General features: G+C 44.4%; 1 protein-coding gene across 1 annotated transcript in view; it reads left to right on the top strand.

Annotated features, from left to right (window-relative positions):
* The window catches only part of LOC117282984, a 9,133-nt gene extending 4,548 nt beyond the window's left edge, over positions 1–4,585 (top strand). The window contains exon 2 of the mRNA XM_033754920.1: positions 2,310–4,585. Within this exon, the coding sequence (XP_033610811.1) occupies positions 2,310–4,352 (2,043 nt within the window). The 3' untranslated portion in view covers positions 4,353–4,585. The remainder of the gene's footprint in view (positions 1–2,309) is intronic.
* The last annotated feature ends 12,002 nt before the right edge of the window (positions 4,586–16,587 follow it).

The raw sequence follows: 16,587 nt of genomic DNA on the forward strand, positions 1-16,587 counted from the left end.
GCTTCAGGGAAACAGAAGTGGAGGTTAGTCGTAGATTTCAGGAGACTCAATGAAGTCACAGTAGGAGATTCGTATCCATTACCACTGATAACCGAAATATTAGACGCCTTAGGGAAGGCACGGTACTATACCACCCTTGATCTAGCTAATGGGTTCCACCAAGTCCCATTAAGAGAGCAGGATAGATCAAAGACGGCGTTTTCGACACCGAACGGCCATTTTGAGTTTTGCACTATGCCAATGGGAATTTGCTCGGCTCCGGCCACGTTCCAACGCCTAATGACAATGTAGTAAGTGGTTTAATTGGAACGAAGGCACTGATTTATTTGGATGACATAGTAACGTGGGGGGCAACCCTGCAGGAGCATAATGATAGGTTAACAGAAATTTTCGATAAACTGAGAGCCCATTCCTTACGTCTTCAACCCGACAAATGCGAATTTTTAAGAAAGGAAGTTTGTTACATAGGCCACAGGATTACGCCTGAGGGGGTAAAGCCAGACGAAGGGAAGATCACCGCTGTGAAAGATTTCCCAGTTCCAAGTAACACGAAGCAGCTCAAGGCATTTTTAGGCCTTGCAGGCTATTATAGGAGGTTTGTGCCAAATTTCAGCTCAATCGCGAAGCCGCTGCACAAATTAACATGTAAGAACACGCCTTACGAATGGGGAAACGACCAAGAGGAGGCTTTTGGAACACTGAAAAACATATTATGCAACCAGCCATTATTACAGTATCCTGATTTTGGAAGGGAGTTCATAGTAACATGCGACGCAAGCGCAGATGGGATAGGAAGCGTATTAAGTCAAGGCATAATTGGGAAGGATTTGCCCATAGCTTATGCTAGTCGCGTTTTAACTAAAGCAGAGAAAAACTACTCGACGACTGAGAGGGAGCTGACAGCCATAGTGTGGGCATGCCGACAATTCAGACCGTATATTTGGGGAAGGAAGTTCACTATTGTCACAGACCACAAACCCTTGACCTGGATATTTAAAATGAATGGCCCAAGTTCTAAGATCATGAGATTGAAATTAGAACTGGAAGAATTCGATTACCCCATTGTTTACAAGGAGGGAAAAGAGAACTGCAATAGTGACGAGCTGAGTAGGATGTATAGAGCAACCGCCAAGGACGTGGGGGAAGAAAAAGGGAATGAGAGGTCGGAAACACTTAGTGCAGAAAACGAAAATGCAGGAACAGACGGAAAATCCGAGGAAGTTACGGTAAAGCAGGCGAAGCTTACTGATAGGGAGAAGCTATAAATCTTAAAAGAGCTTCATGAAACCCCCATAGGAGGACACATTGGAATGAATCGAACATACAAGCGGCTAAAACAGTATGTTAGTTGGGAAGGGATGAAGGATGACGTGGAAACCTTCATTAAGAGGTGTGAAAAATGCCAAAAGAACAAACTGACTCAATGTCACACTCGAATGCCATTGACCATCACAGACACACCCTCCGTAGTTTTTGAAAAGTGCATAGTGGATATAGTAGGTCCAATTAGTCCGAGTGAGGAAGGAAACAGATACATTTTAACCGTGCAAGACGACTTGTCAACATTTCTAATTGCTGTACCACTGAAAGAACAAACAGCAGAGGAAGTAGCCAAGGCGTTTGTTGACAACGTCGTTTTAATATACGGACAACCACAGGTAGTTTTATCTGATTACGGAGAAAACTTCTTAAGTGAAACTTTCAAAAATATGTGCAAGTTACTGGGCATAAAGAAAATTCAGTCTACTTCATTTAGACCACAGATTCAAGGATCATTAGAAAGAACTCATCGAAGTTCGATGGAATATATTAGGAGTTATGTGGACAAGGATTTAAGAAATTGGGATCAGTGGGTGAGATATGCCACTTTCGCACATAACACCACACCACAAAGTTCGATAAATTACATGTCATTTCTACTACTGTACGGCCGGTCACCAAACCTGCCGGGGGTTCTGCAAAGAGAACCGAAAAGTGCATACTATGCCTATGACAGTTTTGTCAAGGAACTAGAGGCTAGATTGCAGAGTAGTTATGCCATGGCAAGGAGAAATTTGGAGGCAGCTAAATTAAACAATAAAAGGAATTACGACCGCGCGATACATGTACCGAAGTTTGAGGTAGGCAGCATGGTTTTAGTACGAGATGAAAGCGTTCGCCGTGGCCGATCTAAGAAGCTAGAAGCAGCTTATGTAGGGCCATATGAGATATTGAGGATAGAGGGGCCGAACCTCGTATTGCGCGCGAGACGGTCTAAAGAACTCAAGATACACGCCAATAGGGCTAAACTGTTTTTCACATGATTACAGATGTGGGTGTTAATCCTGGGGATAATTGCTAACGGAGTAGCAGAGGGCGTAGCGCTCGACGTACGCATTGAACCGGTTCAGAGTTCACCCGGGCTTTACTATCAGCACGAGGCAGATGCAAGATTATATAACAGCGAATGGAAGATTGTGACTTACTTAAATCTGAAGCAGGCCAGCGACAATGTTGATACTGTAAGTAAATATATTGAACAGACTGTAGAATTTTGCAGAAAGCATGACGACACGTTATGGCTAAATTTGACAGAATGCAGGACTATTAACGATGCCAACAGAAAGCTAAGGAACGTGAAGGAAATGAGGAGCCTTGTTTCCCAGCTCACTAGGACCGAGAAGGTCGTTCCTAGACGCAAAAGAGGACTATTCAATTTCATAGGACAGGTATCACATTCGCTTTTCGGGGTGTTAGACTCGGATAATGAAGAGTTTTACAACAGTAAAATTACGCAACTCGAAGGGGAGCAGGCTGACTTAATAAAGTTATCACGGGAACAGATGGTAGTTGTTAAGTCCACCCTAAAATCTGTTAACAAAACATTAAATGATGTTTCCAACAATGAATTAATTTTGAAAATGGGATTAACAGAAATTAAGGAGTTCATTAACAAGGAGAACGGTCTGATAAAGGAAAAGTATGAGTACACCGCCATGTTAGTGGCATTGAACGACCATGCTATTCAGATACAGAGAGCCTTAGAAGAAGTGAAGGATGAGTACGACATTTTGATTCAATCTTGCTTGAACGCGAAGCAGGGGATCATGCAACCACAGGTACTGTCGCCAAGCCGTTTGCTTGAAGTTTTGAAATCCAGTCAGGATGGATTTCCCCGCGACTTGCAAGTACCAGTTACCCTGAGCGAAGCTTATCTGTATCAATTAGTTAATATTGTAAGCATAGAAGTATATATAGTGGATAGTAATCTTTTATATGTAGTAAAGGTACCATTAGCAACTCATTATATATTTGATGTGTATAAGGTCATACCATTTCCGATGAAGGTTAAAGATACCATTAACAAATTTACCTTCATACAGCCAGAGAAAGAATACATTATGTTAGACACTACAAAACAATTTTATGTAAGGTTACATCAGAATGACTTGGGAATGTGTAAAAAGATGAGTAACAGTAGATTGGTGTGCAAGCAAAGTTTTCCCCTACAAGTCAGCCACACAAGCAGCGATTGTGAGGCTCAGCTGTTACAGCCGGTCAGAGCTATTCCAAAGAGTTGTGCACAAAGAATTTTGGAATTGAGGGAGACGCTCTGGACCCCACTAAGAGATAATTCATGGATTTTCGTGGCCCCCGTAACAGATCATATAACCATTATCTGTCCAGATCAAGCACCTTCCGAAATTGAGGTAAAGGGTAGTGGAACGTTGATGTTTCTTGCAGATTGTACGGGATATGGTGATAAGATAATGATTAGATCCCTCACCACGCACTCTGTGAACAGCACAAAGAAGGATATTATTCCACCTTTACAATTGGAGTTTGACTGTTGTGAGGCACCATTTAGTAGAATTAATCTGAATGAATTACAGCTGGAGTCACCAATAAAGAACATACTCACTCACAATGATGAACTGGAAATGGCCAGCTATAAGATTAAGGAAGTAGAAAGATTAATTGCAGATCAGGAGTGGAAAATGAAACACTCAATAACTACATCACGGTTGTCAATACTAGCAACTATTGGTTCTGTTGCATTAGGGTTACTCATAAGTGTGCTATGTTGTTGCTGCTGTTGCAAATGTTGCAGGAAATGTTGGCCGAGGTTCCTGAAGTGGTTCACGGATGGTGATAACTGTAGATCTATTGTGTTTAAACCTAGGATCATAAATAGTGTTCATGCATCCTCTGATAGTCTTCACCGACGAGGTATGACTCTTAGCCTCGCTACTAATGTGAAGGACGCAGCTGAATCAGAAGGTGACACAACTGAGTTGACCCCAATGAATATTGTTGTAACCCCCAAAACAAGTAGGCCTAGCAGTAAGAAGTTAGCCGTAGGAAAAAGTTAAATAACCATAGGTTCGAAGATTGGCTAATAAAGAATAAATGAACCGTATTAGCCAATCTCCCTGAGGAAGGGAGGTGTCGTATCCAGGGTTGCGAACCACATAGTAAAAAATCTCTGACAGTTTAGAGTAATTAGTTAAGGAGATTTATGTGTTTATCCGAAAGGGAGCCAAGGGAAGTTGTATATGTATGGCGACCCTAATAGGGAGTGAGTGACACAGACCAGCTTAGTCTAGCTTAGTTTATGCATGTGTTTCTTGTAATGCCGAGACAAAGAATACGTAAGGACGCTACCTACGTCATTTTAGGGGGAGGCTTCAGTGTACAAGCCTATATATATTCCTGCAAACAAAGCGGAGGGGGGGACTCTTCATTTTCACACTTATCCAGAAAGTTAAAGTTATTACGCAGGTCGCTTGCCTTGGGTGTTCCTAAGTCTCGGCAACGGAGTTTGTATTCATGGACCTTCAATAAATAGTCTTTATACACCAACCACCGAGGATTGTTCTTTGAGCTAAATCACTCTTAAGCGACGCCTTATCCAGCGCTCCACGGCAACCTGAGCAGATCAGCATCCGCTCGGCTCATCTGTAGGCGAGTATTCCAGCTGCCTGGTCAAGGGCCCAAGACCTTCAGCTCGGGATACGACAGTACAACTGAAGCGGGACGCCCGAGAAAGGTGCTACGTCTAAAGGTGGTCTCAACTCTGGTTTCTGGCCTGCCAACCTGAGGTTCACCCAACGTATTTCAATTTACAAGACTAATAATAAATTTCTAATAAATTAAATATAAAATCGACATATCGTTAAATAAAATCATACCCATTAATAACCCAGGGCACAACAGTACAGAGTTCAGCTGTGAACTGTTGGATCACAGTGAACTGATATCGGTATGAAGGAAGTGGCCGAGTACTGCATTTAGATATTAGTCCAGCATTCTCCTGGACAGACTGGGGAGGAATTATACAAACAACACTCCGGACAGTCCGTCTACAAGCCGAGACTCGAACCAGAACTCCGGACATGAACGGTTACGCCACAAAACCTCATTTCGGGGCGGTGCTGCGTCACTCATCCTCCCAAGTTCATCACTACAAATTACTAGATTTGGTTTTAAATATACAGTAACGTGAAGACTACTGAAGATAGAGTGGAGAGATTTGTGAGTAGGGTTTGTAAAGTGTGTAAACCCGTAACATTGTCATAATGAATTGTAGTTACGATTTGTAGGTTGTTAAATAAACCAATTAACAATCTGAAGGGCGTCTTCAGTAGCAAAACACGTTACAATGCTCTAACTTAAATATTCACGAATTGGAGAGAATTCCAATGATGAAGAAAGCAGTCTTCTGGGATTTGGCACCGTGTATATGTGGTGCCAAATCCCAGAAGACTGCTTTCTTCATAGTCACCGCCGTGAAAGCCTCAACTCTTACACGATTCCAAAGATACTTACAATTTTAAGTTTCACACTTCACACAGCACTAACCCGGGCTGTAAATCTGATTGTTCCCGGGTTTACGAGACCAACTGTCACAGTCGACAGAATTCAGATATGAAGTTATGGTGGGACGGCAGATTTTGGCTGGTCGGCGAGCCTAATATTGCTGAGCATGCGCAGCGACACTATATTGCCTCAGTAACACGGTAGACGTTGAACTAATAGGATCGCTGTTATTAGCAGATACTGTGTGCTTTTCCGACGTGCCAGTTGCCAGTGCCAGCCTACGAATGTTCTCTCTGCAGACGAAGTTCGTAGCATAGACTCGCTCTCATGCTCTGACAGTGCAGGTCACCGGCAAAAAAAAAACCCTTCCAGCAAATTGGATGGCGTACGCAATCCACGTTCAGTAGTTACAATTGTTAGAACTGTTACATGAATAATGGATATACATCGCTCATAAATAGAAGAATCGTATTATGTTTCAGTTACAAATATAGTTCAAAATTTCGTAATTACTTTAATGCGGGAATATCCACATATGTAGCGTCCTGTGTAAAGTTTCCTGCACAAGCTTGAACAGTCATCTCACTACCGAAACATAGGCAAACCTGATTTAGCTCACTGACTTAAAGTAACCGTATAATTCTATTTCTGAAGGATGGACATTTATTTCAATACGAAATGACCACCAGAAACCTTCCTGGAGGTAAAGGGCGGCAGGAGCGTAAGGCTGACCTCACAGTCAGCTGTGAGCCGATTATCGACAGACAATGTGGGACGTCTCACAACCCTATGGGCCTTCAGGGCCTGTTACAGAAATGGCTTTATAATGTTAAGACACTACGTTATGGTTTAGGTCACATGCCAGAAGGCCGCGGGATCGAATCCCGATGAGGTGGATTTTTCAAATGACCTACTCTTTAGAGCCGCACTATGGCCCTCGGTTCGACTCAGCCTCAAACAGAAATGAGTACCAGGAATATGAAGGTAAAGGGCGGCCGGCGTGTAAGGCTGACCTTACCGCCATCTGTGAGCAGATTGTTCTAGAAAATGTGGGAGCCTCAACATCTCACTACCCTATGGGATATTACAATTTCTTTGTGGGAGTTCGCTTTTGGCCAGTGATAGGGTAAAGTTGGCCCCAGCTGTGAAGGGTAAAGGTGAATGCAGCTGCTCACTGGTGAATGGCTGCTAACGATTCTCAAGATTAGTCGTTGACGATGTACTCTCACCTTTGTAGTTATTGGGCGCCACCCCAGTCGGGGAACATGAAGCCCCTGGCTATATGTTCTTGGAGCTTGAATCACGCATTACAAACACAAAGCGAGCTCCCTGGACTATAAATTTGCTGTAACATCAGGCCACAGTGCATCAGCTGCTACTTACTGTATGCCTTGTAGCGTAATATATGCGTAATGATGTACGCAATTACCTCAAATTCTTATTTTAAGTAGGTAAATTGCAGTAGTTGCAATCCTGAGGAAGGCCAGGGCTCACAAAGGGCTGTCGTGCCAGTGATGATGATGATGATGATGATGATGGTGATGATGAAATGGCAGTAGTTAAGGGAAAGTCACTTAAGATTGCGCACTTAACTTGTTGATGCCATGAAAAACTGCATTTATTAAACAAAACTCCCGACTCTCAAGAATACAAAACACATCAAAAGTTACAAATATTAAATAGTTTGTCTTTAAAAGAACATTTTCTGGCGAATGGTAAATGCGCAGTCTTACAGGCAATGTCCTCTGAGAATGCGCGTTAACATATATCGCATTTGAAGGGTCCGAAGCCTTCGTGGCTTGAACAGTCTTCATGCCACCATTGCTTACACGCACGGCATTGCACGCAGTCCTCAGTAATGGGCTCTTCATAGGCTTCGTCACAACCAGGGCAGTTAATTTTCTCTTCTTCTGCAGCTGCAGAACAAGTTGGCGCTACTGAAGGGCCGTCGTAACGAAGAGTTACGTTGTTAATAGCAACGGCGTTGCCCCAGACCCAGGTAAAGTTACAGCCATCAGAGAATTTCTACGGCCAAGAACGGTGAAAGATGTCCGCGCATTTTTAGGCCTATCCGGATATTATAGGGCTTTTATAAGAAATTATGCAGCCATGAGTCNTGACCCCCGTTCAATTATTGTAACTTTTAAATGTGTAACCATTTGATATTAAGAATACTTTGCATATAAGCAGTCCTAAAGGGACCACACACGATGTTATCTCGAGCCAGACGGTTCGGCATGCGGCCTCACCCCCTTCACCAGACTCTTCGAGGGCGCATGGCCACCTAAAAAAACACTGTAGCACGTGGTGGTTCTTTGGGGCAAAGCCCGAGGCTAGGCAGATAGAAGGCAGCTCGCAAGAGGCGAGGGTCGTCATTCTCAATGTAACATTTCTATGTATCTTTCTTCATTCTTTTTCTTCTTCAATAAACTTGGTTAATAATATTATCAACGTGTGGAGCGTGGTCTGTTTAATCTTGGGCTTTAGCGTCAGCTCCTGCACCAAGACGAACCCCGGACTCTCGGTGGCACTAGTGAGAGTTTTTAGTAGCAAGTACGCGGCGGCGGCGGGAACTGCCACCCCCATTGGCGCCGGGTAAACGCGTTACAAAGGAACGGCCTATCAGCTTTGCTAGCCGTATGCTCAATGATGCGGAAAGAAATTACAGTACGACTCAAAAGGAGTTACTAGCTGTTGTATTTGGTACACAAATACATAGGTGTTCTCTATATGGGAGAAAATGCAAAATTTTTACCGATCATGCCGCCCTTAAGTGGCTGATCGCGGTGGAGAACCATCATTGTGCACGATTGACTAGATGGGTTCTCAAATTATCTGAATATGACTTTGAAATTGAACACAAGGCAGGCAAGAAGCATGTAAATGCGGACTGCCTATCGCGACATATTGCTTCCGTTGCTACAGGAGCCGCAAGCCGGAGATGTCAAAGTGCTGAGTCAGGCGAAACCCTCACTCGTAAGACTGTTTACACGGGACAGCAACAGGATCCGTATTGTAAGGAAATAATGGATGAAATTAGCACAGATACGGGGTCAAAATTCTTTATGAGTGACGATGGGCTTCTGTACGCGGGACCAAATTTGGAAAACGGAAGGTTGGGTGTACCTCACAACTTGATACAGCCCATTATCCAAATGCATCATGATAAGGTGTGTGCAGGGCACCAGGGGGTGAAACGGACCCGAGACTTAATTAAATTTAATTACTTTTGGCCCAATATGGACCGGGATGTAGAAACGTACGTGAGGCAGTGCGAATCGTGTGCCAAGTTTAAGGTAGGGCGACACCCCACTGCACCCTTGGGAGAGTTACCTGACACGACCTCCCCATTCGAAATGACCTCCATAGATATATGTGGCCCTTATCCAGAAACAAAGAGGGGAAACCGGTACCTTCTTACTTTCATAGACCACTTTAGCCGTTATCCGGAAGCTATCCCCATACCCCGGCAAGCCGCCCCGACAGTCGCACGGGTTCTTGTTACGGAGATATTTTCACGGTTGGGTTGTCCTCAGTCTCTATCATCGGATAAAGGATCCAACTTCATGTCGGAACTTTTCCAGGAGATGTGCAAGCTGCTGCAGGTGAAAAGAATTAACTCCACTGCGTTCAATCCGCAGATGCAAGGCAAGGTTGAGAAATTTCATCTGGGACTCAACCAAACCATGAGCCACTATGTAAATAAGTATGGGAATGACTGGGATGAGTTCGTGAACTACGCCCTGATGGTCCATGGGGCCATTCCTCATTCCATTACTCGATACAGTCCGTTTTACTTGTTACACGGGCGTCAGATGCGCCTTCCCATGGAGGATGACCTCACTACTGGAAAATTTTTAAAGGGGGAACCGAGAGATAACTGCAGTTTGTTCAGGACCACTTTGGCTGACCGCCTCGTGGAGGCGTACCGTGTTGTAAGGGAAAATAATAAGGTGGGTAGAGAGAGACAGAAGCAATGGTATGATAAGGGAACCAGATTAGTTATTTTCCAACCCGGTGAAATGGTTTATCTTCGTCAGATGAGCAAAGTCAAACGTGGTTGTCAAAAATTTAGGCTTAGGTGGAGGGGCAATTACGAGGTGGTACGTAGATTGTCCGATTTGAATTATCTAGTGCGAGTATCCCAGAAGAAGGAGCTGGTGGTAAATGTTAACAAAATGAAAAAAATGTTGCGTGAAAACTGTCCCCGCGCCAAGTGGGACAAGGAATATCCCGGTAAGGGTTCAGGAAAGAGATGAAGGTTAGGACGAGGCGAATGACGAGGGAATAACTCCACTTGCCTCCCATGATCACGTGGAGGATGATGGTAGCTTCGACTTTACGCCAAGCACTTTGACAGGCGAAAGGACCGAGGATCGAAGTCAGGACCCCACCTGGGAACCCAGTAGACATCAGGAGGTCCAGAGAGGCACCGACAAGACACCCGACACCAGAAGGGAAACGGGGGCTAGGTACTGGTTACGGAGTAGGCAAGGGGAAGACACAGTAGCGTCCGATGAGACCCCGACAGAAAGAGAGGGTGAAGGTAGTGACCCCGAGGAAACGGACGCCGAGCCCCGCCCGAGCGGATTACCCGAAACAGGGAACGTCCCGGAACACGAGGAAGGCACTGAGCAACCCCCTCGATATAATTTTCTGGCACTCCCAGGGAGGAAAATTTAAATTATGAATTGTTTTATTGTTTATACAAGTAACCTTTTTGTTTACTTACAGGTGTAGGTGCTGGGATAGGGGATACACCCGAACTGAATAATGGACTCGTGTTCCTCCGAGAACGCGAAATCTTAGTCACTGGAAATTATTGGAATGTGGTGATTAATTTCGATGTTCAGTGGTATCAAGGTACGCTGCAAGTCATCGAACAGGTATTTAAGCAGCTGGAATGGGACCGAAACCACCGAGGCCAACAGACTAACTTAGTGGATTGGGAAGAAGTGAATCATGCCCATCAGGCCGTAAATAAAGTGAGTCAGGAATTACTCACCCTTGCCAAATTATTACCCACCCCTACTGACGCAGGCTCGAATCATAGGAGGAGGAGAGGGCTGATTAATGTGGGAGGAGATATTCGTAAGTTTTTATTCGGGGTAGCAAGAACCCAGCAAATGCAAGAATTGCATTCCACAGTGGAGCACATAAAGACAAGGGAAGGGGAAGTGATTCACTCCATTCAAAAGCAATTAACCTATCTTAAATCCATAGATGAGGCCATTTCCAAGAATGCTATGGGATTGGCAACCGTGACCCGCGTTCTTAAGAGTGTGATCACTAACGCTTTTACTCATCAGAAAACAGTTGAAGACGAAATTCAGAATTTAAAAACGTTGATAAATTTTCAGGCAGATGTTTCACGCGCCATGCGCGAACTGGAATTTACAGTGATGAGGTTACAGCAGTCTGTCATATAGCTGCAAGAAGCGTTAGAAATCAGCGCCGCTGGAAGGCTATCTTCAGTTTTGATTCCTCCGCATAACTTATCCAAAATTTTACAAGAAGTTGCTTTGAGATTGCCGCAGGATGTTTCGCTAATAGCCGGTTTTACTGTGGAAAATATGTATGTGTACTATGAGGTTGCGACTGTGCAGGCATACGCTACTGCTACGACCATTCGTCTCATAGTACGCATCCCACTGAGAGGGGCCGACCGAGTTGTGACCGTTTTTAAGAGTGTTCCTTTACCAACCTATTCAGATGTATTGGGAAGACACATTCAGATTGAACCACAGGCACCTTATTTAGCAGTGACCGAAAACAGGCAGTGCTACTCCCCCCTGGCGACGGCAGACTTGCAACAATGTAAGAGGGGGTCAGTTACTATTTGTGAAGCCACTTTTCCGTTTATACATAAGAACCAAGCGACTTGCCCTTCGGCTTTATACTTCGGCCAGACAGATTTTGCACAAAAATTTTTCCGGAAAGTTATTTTAAATGAAAAATTTAGTCCCGTATGGCTTCAGGAAAAAGGATTTTGGATTTATAGTCTGCCCTCGCCAACTATTGTTACGAAGACATGTAATCCTCAGCCTTAAATACTGGCGACGTCCTATAACCCTCCTGATCCGGAGAGTTCTCCCATGTACCACTGACCAACGACCATGTCCGTCCCAGACAGCGAATCGACCGGCCGCACGCAGAGTCCTAGCTATGGACTCAGGGGTGCCCAATCGCTTTGGCTCTGTCGAAACTCCCAATGAGAATTTGGAAGACACGGCATCACTTCGGGCTGAGGCAGAAACGGTATCCGGACCAGCTCCAGCTGCCCAGCCCGAGGCCCTGAACGAACGTACTTCGCTCAGCCCGGAAGATTCCAGCTCCTGAACTGATCGAGAAAGACCACATGCAGAGGCCCAGAATAACCGCGGCCATAAACGAGTGAATTATTTGATCAATTAAAGGACTCACCCATGAAATTTTCCGCTGTTTAAACTTGTATTTTTTCTGCATACTCCGCACATACTGTTTGAGTATTGTCGTGACCCAAGATGGTGGCGGGTCGGCTGAATTATGTTGGCCGAGCGGTAGCGTAATAATTCAGCGATGGTGATGGTCAGTTGGCTGCTGGAGTGGGTATTACAACCACAAAGAGCAAATACTCACTACAGATAATAGAGGATTTATTGGATCTTAGTGTATACGAGTATTACATATAAGCGCTGGTGGACGTAAGCCTGGCCAGCCTTCCCATAGCCCCAACCCAGACAAACCAGGCCCTCCAACTTTCCTCTTTTTCTTAAAACCAAATCTACAACTAAACTTACAGCCCAATGTCTCGAGACATGAACCCTCACGCAGATCAGATTACACCAGCTGGTGTTGAAGGATAGGTCCCAGACGAAACACTCCAGGACCCCACTAATTTAGGGAATGGCAAGGGTAGATATAACATTTTTTCTTTGAGGAAGCAGGTCAACCTCTTGATGTGCTGTAAATTTAGTAGAGGGCATGACCCAAGACATCAGACTCAAGTTCTAAAATTGGAAGGGGTTGCGAACATCGTAACAGTATTGTATTAACCATTTTTGTTGTGATGTAGTAGCTAACTGTTTTTTGTAAATTTTCACGTGGTTACAGCTTGGTGTTTGTTCTTTTGGAGAAATCGTAGAGGTGGTTGTGAGGTGCAGTGGACCCAGTAAGTTCAGATGGTAAGAGGTCTGGACGAAAACCTCAACTCGGCGGAGTTAATATTTCCATTTTATGTGGGGCAATGTTGTGAACATTTTCTTAGTTAGTAAGTATAATTTTTGTAAGATTGTGTGTTTAGGTTAAAATGCCAGACGGCTGGCCGGAAGGCGAGGAGACAGAGCCGCGGCTGACTCTTCGCATTCCTTGTCACTCGATCGAATTTTCTTTAGAAAAGACTGTTTACTCATCAGTGGAAAGACCCGGTCAGGTTTCGCTTCGCGCGTCAATTAATGTCCAGCAAGTTGCCGACCTAAGGGACTTCGCGCGCAGCTTTCGTGACTTGGAAAATGTTAAATTTTGGAACTGGGAAAACAGGCCGTTTCAGGAACTCTGTTTCTAGCAGTTGCGAGAAACGGACGAGTAGAGCAAAGTGTGCCTGGGGAAAACCATGGGATCGCGCCAGTGTTTTTCATGTGTATCACGTTCTGCGCGAGTGAGTACTTGCCCGTGGTCGGGTCACTGATTGCTTATTAGAACTTTTGGTTTAATTATTTTGGTTGGTTAATGTGTTCTTAGGATAGAGTTGTACTAGGGGTTTATTTTATTATATATTATTTTTTGATGTTGTTTTGAGAACTCGAGTTATTTGTGATCCCTCTAGTGCAGCATGTTTTCCACAGCACAGGTTGAAAGATATCCACGGACGTCCGATAGGGGATGAGTAGTCACTGACCCCTATCAAGGCACAACATACACGTACGTTCGCTGAGGACCTTCTCTTCAGCTATAACAGAGCCTGGATGTTAACCACGTCAATTACTCCTCCACTCCGTCTGCGACAGTGCAACCCTTTTCCGCCATCAACGACATGGCGACTAAGCGAAATATTTCGATCTGCCGACCACAATTAGTGAACTTGTATGGTAACACATTAAGAAAGCGGACTGTAGTGCTATTGATATTATCAAAATCGTAACACGTGGCTTCAAGTGTTTTGTTTATATCAGTCTGAAAAAGACAAGGTGAATTTTACTGCGGACACAGGTGTCTTTCTTTCTGCAAGTAATGTGGAATAGGAATATGATGGGGTGCACTGTATGGTACGTAATCAGCAATGGGGACCAAGGGAACGCGAACCGAGTTCAGTCGTGTGGGAGTACAAGCTGCCAGTTGCCGGCTACGTTCACTATCAAGGCCATCTCCGAAGTGAAGTACGAGTATTGTTCACGCATTGACGTCACAACATCGCGCGGCCGGATGACGGCACTTGTGAATATATCGGAGAAGCACGGCGGCCCGCTCGAGCACTGGGATTCTGGGTTCGAATCCAACTCGAGGCATGTATGTGTGTGTGTTTATTCTGTGTTCGTGTTGTTCTCTGTGTAGGTAGCGGCCTTGCGACGGGCTGATCCCCGTCCAAGGATTTCTTCCGACTTAATCTGAAAAAGCGGCCAAGGTCCACAAGGACTGTGGAACCATAGACAAGAGTCTAGGAGAGTAGGTAATGTTCATCCCGAGGATGGGGCGGGGGGGGGTTACTCTACTTGGTCCGATCGCTTGGAATTTCCCCAGAAGCGGAGAACTGACGCGAGATTGGGAACCAGGCATATCAGGAGTGTGTGTAGGCCAGAGACATCGAAACGACAGATTGCAGGTGTGCACCAGGGTTCACTGGCACACTCCTGCTTTCGCAGTAAGGAATATTCGCATTCCCTAAAGCATTTTGTTGGACCAAAGAGTCTTCGGCTGTCTGAAACATTTCTGCTCTCTGAGTAACTTAAATTTAATGTGCGCGTCTCCCGTCCCGTCTCGCCGGACGCCGCTTGTTCAAGTGTCTGGGCGGCGTGTCGCTGATGACGTGGCGATGAGCAGGCCCCCAACGCTGCATGAGAGTTTATGCAGTCCGGTAAATATCAGAGCTCTGCTTGCTCCCCGTATCCAGTGTAACTATTGTGTGTGTCTCGTTTCAGTGGAACTTCACACACTTGACATCTGCAGTTTCCTGCAGCATAGGCTTCCATAATAATCACTAACCTTTAATTAATATCAGTTAAGAAAATGCTTCAAGGAAGAGGAACAACATACATAAAATGCACATAACTTCTAAACATTAAGATATCTACTCATAAACGGAAATTATTAAAATATGATTTCACAAATGTGGATAATCAATCCTGCCATTTTCTGTCAGCATAACATAGCCGTCACAAGCTTACACTTCTGAATTAGCCGAACTATTAACGCCAATATTCTACATGAAGTCAGAAACTTAATGAACTAATGAATCCCTTAGTTACGTAGACATGAGCCAATCGAAAAAAAAAATCCTTTTCGTGAAATATACTACTCAGCACTAAGATGCGTTAACCCTACTTAACAGCTCATAACACTGGAACGCGTACAATGTAAATTCTAAATTCGCATTAGTCCAATATCACCACATGTTTGGTCTTGTAGAAATTTGTTTTAAACATTTTAAACAGTTTCGAAATTGTTGCCAATAATTTGTGTTATACATATTCATGAATTTGTAATTTCTTCTAGTACTCTCCATATGAAATTATAGCCATATTTGCTTTGTATTAATGTGACGACATTAATATAAAAATAATTCGAATTAAAATATTACAATTTACTCTAAAAATCAAAGAATTTTTCAAAACTCCTAAGTTTTATCTTTAGATTTTTGAAGGAAGTTTGCTTTTGACTAAAATTTTATAATTAATTTCTATAATCTATACATAAAAACGCTTCAAATACCTTCGTAATAGGGGCACGCGGTGGCGTAGTGTGTTGAGGCACTATGCTACAAGGCGGAAGATCGCGGAATCGAATCCCGAATAGGTGGATTTTTCCAATTTACCTAATCCTTCCAGCCGCACTATGGCCCTGGGGTCGAATCAGCCTCTAACAGAAATGAGTACCAGGAATATTCTTGGGACAAAGGTCGGCGGGCGCGTAAGGCTGACAACCTTACCGCCATCTATGAACCGATTGTCTAGAAAACGTGGGAACCTCAATATATCACAACCGTATGTACCTCCACGGCCTGTTACAGGGATACTTTTACTCACCTTAGTAATAAGTACCTGTTTTGTATTGATGCGCCCACATTTATGTGCCAAAAGTAATTCCAGTTATAATTATTCCTTTGGCGCTACAGCCCTCATTTGGGCCTAGGCCTGCCACCATGAAACTCTCCGTTTCACTTCGGTTTACTAGATCTTAAGACGTTCCGTAGGACTCCTTGGGCGGGTGATCAGCTCATCGCAAGGCCTCTACCTGTGCACAAACACAGAAAAACGCACACCAAACATCCATTCCCTGAGTGATATTCGAACCCACGATCCCGGGTTCCGAGCGAGCGAAGACAGTACCTGCTTTAGACCACTCGGCTACCGTGACCGGCTCCAGTTATAATATTGTGACATGTTGATCCCTACCGTCCCAGCTCCACGTAGCGGTAACTTAGCGATCGCGTAATAGGTGAGTAATCACCCCGCAATGCTAATCAACAGCGGTGACGTAACGCGCCACGCTAACGTACCCGTAATCAATTTCCTACTGTGACGTGGCATTCATTACGCAACAGGCAAGCACTGCAGCTATATAAGTGAGCTGTACAGTGCGTTACGAGGAGTCTTA

This window comes from Cryptotermes secundus, unplaced genomic scaffold (assembly GCF_002891405.2).
Source record: "Cryptotermes secundus unplaced genomic scaffold, Csec_1.0 scaffold1974, whole genome shotgun sequence".
Lineage (NCBI taxonomy): Eukaryota > Metazoa > Arthropoda > Insecta > Blattodea > Kalotermitidae > Cryptotermes > Cryptotermes secundus.